At 34.7% G+C, this 10,009-nt stretch overlaps 2 protein-coding genes across 2 annotated transcripts; both read right to left on the bottom strand.

Annotated features, from left to right (window-relative positions):
• Positions 1–1,611: 1,611 nt before the first annotated feature.
• Srp14 (signal recognition particle 14) lies at positions 1,612–2,776 on the bottom strand. The gene is made up of 3 exons (XM_077444135.1): positions 2,695–2,776; positions 2,379–2,451; positions 1,612–2,309 (listed from the first exon to the last, which is right to left on the bottom strand). The coding sequence occupies exons 1-3, from the start codon at positions 2,716–2,718 to the stop codon at positions 2,080–2,082; spliced, it is 327 nt and encodes a 108-aa protein (XP_077300261.1). The 5' UTR covers positions 2,719–2,776; the 3' UTR covers positions 1,612–2,079.
• A 1,983-nt stretch (positions 2,777–4,759) lies between these two features.
• Mcm5 (Minichromosome maintenance 5) lies at positions 4,760–9,581 on the bottom strand. The gene is made up of 14 exons (XM_077444052.1): positions 9,319–9,581; positions 9,092–9,239; positions 8,907–9,014; positions 8,666–8,838; positions 8,517–8,595; positions 8,363–8,439; positions 8,210–8,291; positions 7,863–8,106; positions 7,558–7,751; positions 7,338–7,478; positions 7,085–7,261; positions 5,586–5,830; positions 5,364–5,506; positions 4,760–5,289 (listed from the first exon to the last, which is right to left on the bottom strand). The coding sequence occupies exons 1-14, from the start codon at positions 9,468–9,470 to the stop codon at positions 5,060–5,062; spliced, it is 2,193 nt and encodes a 730-aa protein (XP_077300178.1). The 5' UTR covers positions 9,471–9,581; the 3' UTR covers positions 4,760–5,059.
• Between the last annotated feature and the right edge of the window lie 428 nt (positions 9,582–10,009).

Below are 10,009 nucleotides of genomic sequence, written 5' to 3'. Positions count from 1 at the left end.
AAAATATCGTCAGCAGCTAAGAAAATACCGACCCTAACAACCTAATCTTAAATGAATAGGGCCAACCCTAACTTAACCTAACCTAACCTGACCCTTAAAATAAATAGGTGTTGGCTACTAAGATATGTTTTTTTTTTATGTTTCATTTTATCAATATTTTCACAAAAAAAAACATATCTTAGCAGCCAACACCTATTTATTTAAGGGTCAGGTTAGTCTAGGTTAAGTTAGGTTGACTCTATTAATTTAAGATTAGGTTGTTATGGTCGGTAATACTCTATTTTAAGAACTGAGACAGTGAGACTGCATATCTATATACATATATATAAAAATGAATGTCTGTGTGTGTGTGTGTGTGTCTCGAATAGGCTCCTAAACCACTAAACCGATTACGATGAAACTTTCAGGATTTGTTGTGTGTAATTTGTTCAATACTATTTAGTACTCAGCTTCAATAATTATTTTGATTGATGTATATGATGAAGACGTGCCCAATAGCTCAATTAAAATTAATATAATGTAATTATTTATATAGGTCGTATTTTATTATGATTAAATGTAGTAACAACTAGAGTAGCGTTATCTATATATATAAAAATGAATGTCTGTGTGTGTGTCTCGAATAGGCTGCTAAACCACTGAACCGATTACGATGAAACTTTCAGGATTTGTTGTATGCATGTCCGGGAAGATTACTGTGAAAAAAAAACGGGAACGGAAACGGGAATGAGTGTCATTGCAACGCAATAATTTCAAATGTGTTCGCTACCTACGTTATTCCGACAAATGGGAACAGGTTCAGCTAGTATATATATAAATGAATGTCTGTGTGTGTGTGTGTCTCTAATAAGCTTCTAAACCACTAAACCGATTACGATGGAACTTTCAGAATTTGTTGAATGCATGTCTGTGATTACTGTGAAAAAAAATCACCCAAAAACGGGAATGAGTGTTATTGCAACGCAATAATTTATTCAAAGCCTCCATTTTTCCCACAAATGGGAACGGGAATTGCATGCGTTATTGTGGCATTGCAACGCAAGCCGGGTTCAGCTAGTTAAAGTATAAACGTGAAGGTCATAAAAGTAGAATGCATAGAATCGCTCTCAGCCTCCACATTGTTTGCTAAACTTCGTCTCTCTTCTGACTTCAATGGCTTGCTTTTAGACGATACTTCTGTTAACAATGACCATTCTATGCATTCTACTTCTATGGTGAAGGTAGATTGCATACGAAAGTAGATATGTGAAGGTAGACCGCAAACTAAAGTGCCACCAGAAACGGATTATTTAAATTCTGAATCAACGCAGTTGTAATGAACCAAGCAAAGCTGGTGAACAAGCTAAAAGCTAGGAAAATACTATTTTGATTGTATAAAATCTAATTCCAGTAATTGTATCCAATACATTTTAACAACTGTGATTTCTGTGGATTATTAAGTGACTATTTTTTATGTTCTCATCTACATGTGTATGTACTTATTTACATAAATTATAATTTAATCAATTTTTTTGATCGTTCTAAATAGTGAATGTCCCGATCTGTGATTTTGGAAATCTGGCAATAATCCTGCTTACATCCAAAACGGAAAAGGTTCATTCAAACAAAATTCAGCGTTTCTTCATTTGTTTTAATATAAAAAGTTTTTTCAGCAGAACTATTTTCTTTATACATTATTTATTGTACACTGTGTCCATAGTAATGACTCTCACTAGTTGACAAAAATGAGCAAAATCAATCGTTTCAATACTATGCATGTTGTATTTTAATACATGTAATACTTATTATTATGCATCGTCTGTCATATCTTAAAACACTATTCGGTAGACGTCAACATTTACCGAGCCGTGGAACAATCAATATTGCACAAACAAACGTACGAACGAGAATAGAATATAGTCTCAAATGCATGTATAAAAAAAATAACAAACGTATCAAATTACAGATGTTTCTTGTAAAATTCCATTTTTTTTCTTTTGAATATAAATCGGGGAATCAATTAATTTGTTTTCACATAAGTTATTTTATATTATATATTATAAAAAAAAGATAAATTAAAATTGTAAAGCGTGCATTACATTATTGCGTGGCTTTAGATTTATTTTTTTGTTTCTTTATCTTTTTAAGTCCGTCTAGATTCGCTCTTAATAATTGTGAATACGCCGCTTGGAATTTCACCACATCCTCTTGATTAACAATCGTAGCTAACTTTTTATTCTTCGATGACGCTCTTATTAAACACTGATAAGTAACAGGTTTTGAGGTGTCAGCTTTTGCGTTCTTCGGCGTCGGTGCAGTTCTGCCATCATCTGAAATGATCAAATTTTAAGTGCACTTGAATTGAATCAAATATCTTACAGGGAAATGAAAATCCTTACATTGTTTTATTGTGAGGGTCACGCAGCCGGATACTCTACCTCTCTGGAACATTTTTGTGAGTTGTGACATAAACTGAAAAGCATAACATGTAACGTTAATATGGAATGTACCAAATTGTACGTGTTATTCTAGATTGGACTAGTACGGGAGTTATAGATCGAATAACATATGTGGAGTGTATTTTAGGTTAGGTTGTATATATTGAAGTAACTTGATTATTATACGGTCTAAATGAAGAAATTGGAGTCGTGAGGGACCGGGGATGATTGAAGAGGTGATAGGATGGTGGATGAAGTTAAACATATAGAATCAAACCTTGTCTGAATCGAGCAACACCATTTCGCCGCAGACACATCACCACACTGCTGTCAAATCATACGCATCGCATAATAACGATTTATACGGCCATAATAAATATTTTTCTTACCTACGTGTTTATTTGGTAAACGGACTACTAGTCATATGTGAACCAGTCACAGGACAACCGGTCGTTCTAGATCGGTCACACGTGATCACCCGTCACACTAAAACTGGTCACACTTTTCAAAAATTTTGTCCATCATCCACAAGCTCCTTATACAGTGTCCAAAACTCTCCTTCGGTTTTTCTATTTTTTAACATGGGATGCACATCAAAACACCTCCGTGCTTTTTTATTGCCTTCTTGAGCTTCTTCTTCCAACAAAAACGCGATTATACATAATTTTTCGTTCGATAAACGCCGAAACATTTTTGCTGACTTGTATTCTGACGCGTAGCTACGAATGCACGTGTATGCATTCATATTGTAAGTACTCGACAATACGACGTAAGCAATATTGCGCCGTATCGTCATGGCCTGTAATGTATAAGTAAGCCGATTTTACCTTGCACTCGGCCAAAGTGTTTAAACATGACGTGACCGCGACGTGTAGGTACATAGATATGAATAGAAATGTAATAATATGACATATTTGAAACGGAGTCGTGCAGTGCTGTTAAGTATGAACAGGCCTTATTTCGGGTGACCGTCACCGCACCGAATGTTAAAAAGTCGAAAATGTTCGTTTATCATGCATACATATGAAAAACGGTTAGTATATATATATCAGTGGCGTGCGGTTAAAGTCTCTCTCCCCCTGTCGTACATCCTCACTTAATTTGCGCGAGCAGGATACAACAGGAACAAGAGGAACAGGCTTTTCCCCCCGAATCCTGCGCGCGCACATTAAACAAGGCTGTATGACAAAAAGAGAGATAATTTCACCGCATGCCACTCATATATATTATATATACATAGTACTGTTTACCATGCACCCTTTTTTTTGTTGATCTTTCGATTTTCGATCTTTGCCTTCCGATATTTGCGTTTTCGGTCCCGTGAGGTAGACCCGTTTATTTCGGCTCGGTGATTATTCTACAAAAAGCGATCTCGCGCACGTCACTAAAATCTCGATTGCGGAACATCTGGCACCCAAAAACTACATCAATCGAAAGCTACCCTCGTGAAATATTGTACTAACGAGAGCTCGAGTGCCAGATATTCCGTATTCGCGGTTTTGTGGCAACGATTGTCGCGCGCGCGATCGCAATTATTCGATTACCGTTTTTTCATTTAATGAACCAGTATTATTAATGTATTTTAACATTTTAAGCTATTGCGCAATAATTTTTTTCATTGTATTCAAATATATCTAAAGACAAGTATTTGCGTAACAATTTTCAGTTTCATTTGAAGAAGTCCGTATAGTCCGATTTACTCATTTTAAAAATATAATAAAAATATAGAAATCCGATTTACTCATTTTAAAAATATTTTACAAAACACGGTTGCTTTTTTAATTTATAATAATTTTAGTAAAGGTGAGTGGGTAATTCAGTGGCGGCTCGTGAGAATTCTTAGAGGGGGGGGGGGCTGCAGAGATTAATCGGGTTGTATTAGCTCGTTGACCATACTGGTGATCAAATGCAGACAAAAATAGCATGCATATGTATTATACTGGGGGGACTGCAGCCCTGCAACTCATATGGACGGCAAAAATAGCATGCATTTGTACTATACTGGGAGGGCTGTAGTCGCCGCCACCGAGGGTATGTAAATGATTTTATTACGGGAGAAATCATTGGATGCACCTTACGGCACAAACTCCGAGTTGATGAAGACTCGAAAAATGAACTTGTACCAAAGTATCAAGATTAGGAGTGGGGTTAGACGGTTTACAAGACAAGTACACGTGTATGTGTGATTCATGGAAGGAGCCGACGAAACCGTCTACCCTCACTAAGGTAAGAGTTCATTTTTCGAGTCTTTATAAACTCAGAGTTTGTGCCATAAGGGCCACCGGAAATCATTTTAGTTGATCGCTCGAATTTAAAAGCAAAAATAATTAACTTAATTATTTCAGGCCAGTTACTATGGTTTATTTAATTTGAACTTATGAAAAAATATATCTACAATATTCTGCAATAGCATATTAGAATTGATTATCATAGCCAATATTTGCTGGAATTCTATGCAAATGTTTAAACTATGTATGTATGAACCTAGTGCACTTATTCTGGAGTGAATAAAATGCATGTGAATGTTATAGTCGAATTGAATATGTAGCACATTTCTACATTTAATTGCTAATTGTATTTATTAAATATAAAAAATACACGGTAAAAATGTTACAAAAATAATTATAAAATAAAAACAAGAATTAAGAAAGTCGATAAAGCATTTTCCTCTGCATTCTATGTTGTAATTCTCCACGCCGTATCATAGCATGAATGACTTTCAAAATAGACCTCTCAGGATACTTTTGTCGAAGGAAATCTTGAATAATATTTTGTTCGGACACTTGAGAACCAACAGCAAAACGTTTCTTCAACTGCTTTTCAATCCTAGAAAGCGTCTCATGATCTTCATCAGTGGTGAAACCTTCAGCTCCTACAATTAGACAAATAAAATCATCTTTTCATCTGATAAGTGTAAACTAGAAAAGAATTTTAAATAACGCATACCAGCCAAGCTTCCAGACATTGCAGCATCCAATGTAGACACTTGAAACAGTCTAAGGGCTTCGTTGACATGAGTGTCAGTTGCGAAAGGTTGTAATTGCATTTTAGCAAGAGATTCCGATATCCGTATAACAGCTTCTAATTGACTGTGTATAAAACAAAAAAATATTAAAACTGTAGTTAAGAGTATAGAACTATAATGATTTGTTCATATGATGGTATTACCGAACAGTGATAGGAATAGAAAGTCGTTTCTCTGAAGCTTTTTCCAACTGAACAGTACCACTCCTCATGAGGACATATCGACTGCGCAACTTTTCACCAGCTGTGGCTGATAAACGTGGTCCACAACGGCTGCGACAGAAACCAATGAATCGCTTCAAGAACGAGAGTGATAGCTCTCCTTCTTTTGGATCGTTATCGACTTGACCAGAATTCATATGAACGGATATGATGTGTTTAGCCAACGTCTGAAAATAAGAAATGTTTTTAAAATACCCCCATTATTACTTTTATGAATGGGTTTTTGATTTAGATAATATATTGAGGATGCTGTTGATAAAATCAAACAAAATCTGTCCATTTTCGAAATGAATTATATGTATGTATGTAGAAGGAAAAAAACGAGTCAGACAGGAAAAAATATCATACCTAGAGACCCGTATTTTGGGCATCTATTTTTGTCAATTTTAGCATTTTCATTTTGCATTTTAGCGTTTTAGGGCATTGAAAATGTTCAATTTAGCATCTATTTTTATGAAGAGTTTAATTTTAAATTTCGATCAATTTTAATAAAATTTATATACATACATATATAATAACTTAAAGACATTAAAAATAATAGAAAAATTCAAAAATATTTTGAAATTAAAATTATAATAAAAAAACATGAATATAAAAATACAAAGACAAAAAATATGAATATAAAAATATAATACCAATTAAAATTGATTAAAACTTAACATGGAGCATATTTCTACAGATTCTTTTTTGAGATTCGTGCGACGATCTGTAATTATATTGTATTTACTAAAATACCTTTCAGCATCCACACTATTAACGGGACACCAAATAGATTTTAGAGCGGCACAACCAAACTCTTCATATTTAATTTTTGTTGCCATCAATAATAGCAATATATCCGGCGTGGATTAACTTTTTATATACTCTATTAATTGCCTAAAAAGTGCTGATATCCTTCCAAACATTGAGCCTCTGTTAATACATTAAACAATGGCAGGTTTCTAAAAAACAAAACTGTTTCTTTAACATTAATATTAGATTTTGAACCTGCCACAGATGGATTGCATAGTTTACTCAATGTTCGGAGGAATAGATTTTTATATTGCGAGTCTAGTTTTAAGACGCTTTTTTGAGCAGCCTTTTGGATACACAGCTCCAACTGTCTTCTTTTATTTACAGTAGTAGACAAAAGCAGTTGCTTACTTTCGACAGGAAAAACACCGTCTATGGTAAACTGCAAGCTCTGTTTTATCCCCTCAATTTCTTCACATAATAAATGGACAAAGGGATAGGAAGACCCTTCTAAATTATCTATTAATTTTATAAATTTTATGCAAATTTCACTTGTGTTTGTTATTTTAGCATCTATTCCGAATGTTTGCTATTAATGCTAAGTGCCCAAAATACGGGGTGGTTTTAATAAGGTTATAAATATCAGAGGTGGTTTTAATAAGGTTAGTAATACATATAAATCATCTTACAATGTCTCTAGCCTGATCGTGCTCATCCTTAACAATGAAAATCATATCAAAACGAGAGAGTATAGTTGGCATGAAATCAATATTATCCTCTCCTTTAGTATCGTCCCAACGGCCGAATATGGAGTTGGCTGCAGCCAACACGGAACAGCGTGAATTCAATGTAGTAGTGATTCCAGCCTAATATCATTCAAAGCATTATTAATAAAACTAAAAATGATGTTTTTTAATATCAAAGAGTTAGTCAATTATATACTTTAGCAATAGATATAGTTTGTTGTTCCATAGCTTCGTGAATAGCAACACGGTCGTCTTCCCTCATTTTATCGAACTCATCAATGCACACAACTCCACCGTCAGCTAAAACCATAGCACCACCTTCCATGACGAAATTTCTCTGAAACATTCACAATATTCAATATTTAATCATTGTAAAGTATGAACATAAATATACAAGTCTGCAACAAATGTATTACAGTAGCGGGATCTCGAATCACGGAAGCGGTTAGTCCTGCAGCACTGGAACCTTTCCCCGATGTATAGACACCTATTGGTGATACTTTTTCGACAAATTTCAACAACTGGGATTTAGCTGTTCCAGGATCACCCAGAAGAAGTACATTAATGTCTCCCCTTCGGTTTAAACCATCCGGCAAACGTTTTCGAGAGCCTGAAATATAACATGTGTATTAGATTAATTCTCAGATTGAACTACATAATAGTCGTTTGGAAATTATCCACTGATAAAGACTAAATAGGAATTAAAATAATCAAAATTTACCGCCAAATAAAAGACAAGCTATAGCTTTTTTAATATCCTTAGCTCCGTATATACTTGGAGCTATAGAGTTGGCCAATCTTTCGTGAACGTCGGGGGATGCAGCCAATCGTCTGAATTGTTCTTCCTCGGTTGCCGATATAGGTTGGCTGGTTATGGATCCGAGGCCTTCACCTTCGATTTTGATTCCGACGACTCTTAAATATGCTGATCTGACTCCGACGATGGCTCTCTCTTTTCCGTCACGCTATTATGATAACATTCAAAGAGTAAGGTTAGTATTAGGTTGTAATAATTGAGTGAATTTTTTCTCAAATCTACGTGTGTTGCTCGTAGATTATGTATATTACCTTGGATTGAGCAACTTTTTTTATGGAGTAGATTGCAAGTACACAGGCTCTAGTTCCGGGAACAGCTCGTTCACAAAGATATCTAAAAATACATTAAATTATTTAAAACCAATCAAAAATTTGTATTTGAATTATTACATTAGATTATATTACCTCTCACAATACAATTGGAGATGTCTTGGTATTTCGCCTTGAGGAATACTTTCTGGTAACTCTTGTAGTTTGAGGATCTGAAAGTAGTAATAGCGTTAATATTGATGTGTGTAATTTAATATATATTAAGAAACAGCGGTCTTATTATAGTAACCTGATAATCAACGCAGTGACATTTATCTGGAATGATGAAATAAGGATCGAGAGGACACTTGGGCCGACCAGCTTGTTCTCTGTAATAAGTCATCAATTTAAAAACAAATCATTATTTTACATAATTATTAATTTGTATGAAGTACGTACGTATTACACTTTCTGGGCATAACATATCCTTCAAGACCGGGTTTAACCGGCAAGTTAGGAATAACATTTCTACAGGAGCGGCATTGGATAGAGATTTTTGTTGCCTTTGCTTTTATACCGGAAGCCGATACGATGATTCCGGGTATTTTAATCAGGCGCGAAACCGTCTCAGACTAAAAGTATAATCTATTAATATAAAATAAAAAAATACAATATCAATGTTGCATGAATAATTTGATACTTTTAAAGCTCGCAACGAAGACGGATTTGCATCTGACGATAGTATGACTTGAATATCTTCGACTTTTTCTTCCCCTTCCGGTCTCGGTGCTGTAACTTCATCGGCTACCTAATGTTATCAATATAAATGTAACAAAATAAAATGTGATTAACGTATTATTTAGAAAATTAGATTTTGAATAATACTTCTTTAGCAGCTTCTTCTAATAGGGGCAAATGTTCTGCCGGTTGTTTCATCAACTTTTCGGCTAAAACATCATCAAAACTTGCCAAGTCGTCCAAATTGATTTCGAGCCAAAATTGGCCGAGATTGTATTGCCGTTTCAGAGCATCTCTAAAAGTGAATTGATTCAAGTGTTATGTGTACATTGAAACGGTGTGGATTGATTATATGGATCAAATATTATGGGTACCTGTATTTGTAGTTGAAGTGACCTTCGTGGAACTGTCTAATGAAGTCTCTGAAGCGACTCTGGACTTGCGTGAATGCTGGTGCACCCTCGTTTGCCTCACCAGCGTTTAAAGCGTCAGAAAAAAAGACACCAGGATCGTCGAAACCTGCCATTATGAACGATCGAGTTAACGAAGGAAGCGTCACGCTGTCACTGACAGTTGGCGCCAAAACTTGACGGCTAGTGTTGCCACAATGCACACCAGAGAACTATTCAACTGGAGTGTTATTTTTTATGGCAATGTATTATTACCGTTCCAAATATTTAGACTCTGAAATGGTGAGGAAAATATTTTTGCGGGTATAAAATGTATGTCTCTATAATTACATTATACAAAAACCAGTTTGGTTGGGGTCTTATAGCACCACAGTTCTTGTATGCTCAAGCCGCATTTGCTTGGAAAGGCAACGATCTAGATTCTAGGAAATACATTACAGTCGTTAGCCGCTTGATTATGAATATATATCTTAATCTACTCTCTTCCATTTGGGCCTCGCTGTGATTTTATTTTTTATTCATATTTTGTTTTATTTTATTTTATTTTTTCTTTCTCCTTTGTACATTTTTATATACTATTTTAATTTTGCTCAGTGTAAACAAAGAATGGGATTTATGGATTTTATTTTTAATTTTTACACTTTTGTTATTTTTT

The sequence above is a fragment of the Arctopsyche grandis genome, chromosome 13, assembly GCF_051622035.1.
Source record: "Arctopsyche grandis isolate Sample6627 chromosome 13, ASM5162203v2, whole genome shotgun sequence".
NCBI classification, from domain to species: Eukaryota; Metazoa; Arthropoda; class Insecta; order Trichoptera; family Hydropsychidae; genus Arctopsyche; species Arctopsyche grandis.
The sequence above is the reverse complement of the archived record's forward strand: the minus strand, read 5'-3'. Positions and strand labels throughout refer to the sequence as shown.

Coding starts and splice junctions, on each gene's coding strand:
- Srp14 (XM_077444135.1), bottom strand. CDS start 2,718: ATGGTGTTGCTCGATTCAGACAAG. Junction 2,452..2,694: donor TGTTGCTCGATTCAGACAAG/GTTTGATTCTAT, acceptor TATGCTTTTCAG/TTTATGTCACAACTCACAAA. Junction 2,310..2,378: donor GACCCTCACAATAAAACAAT/GTAAGGATTTTC, acceptor TGATCATTTCAG/ATGATGGCAGAACTGCACCG.
- Mcm5 (XM_077444052.1), bottom strand. CDS start 9,470: ATGGCAGGTTTCGACGATCCTGGTGTCTTTTTTTCTGACGCTTTAAAC. Junction 8,596..8,665: donor ATGCCCAGAAAGTGTAATAC/GTACGTACTTCA, acceptor GACTTATTACAG/AGAACAAGCTGGTCGGCCCA. Junction 8,440..8,516: donor GTCACTGCGTTGATTATCAG/GTTACTATAATA, acceptor TACTACTTTCAG/ATCCTCAAACTACAAGAGTT.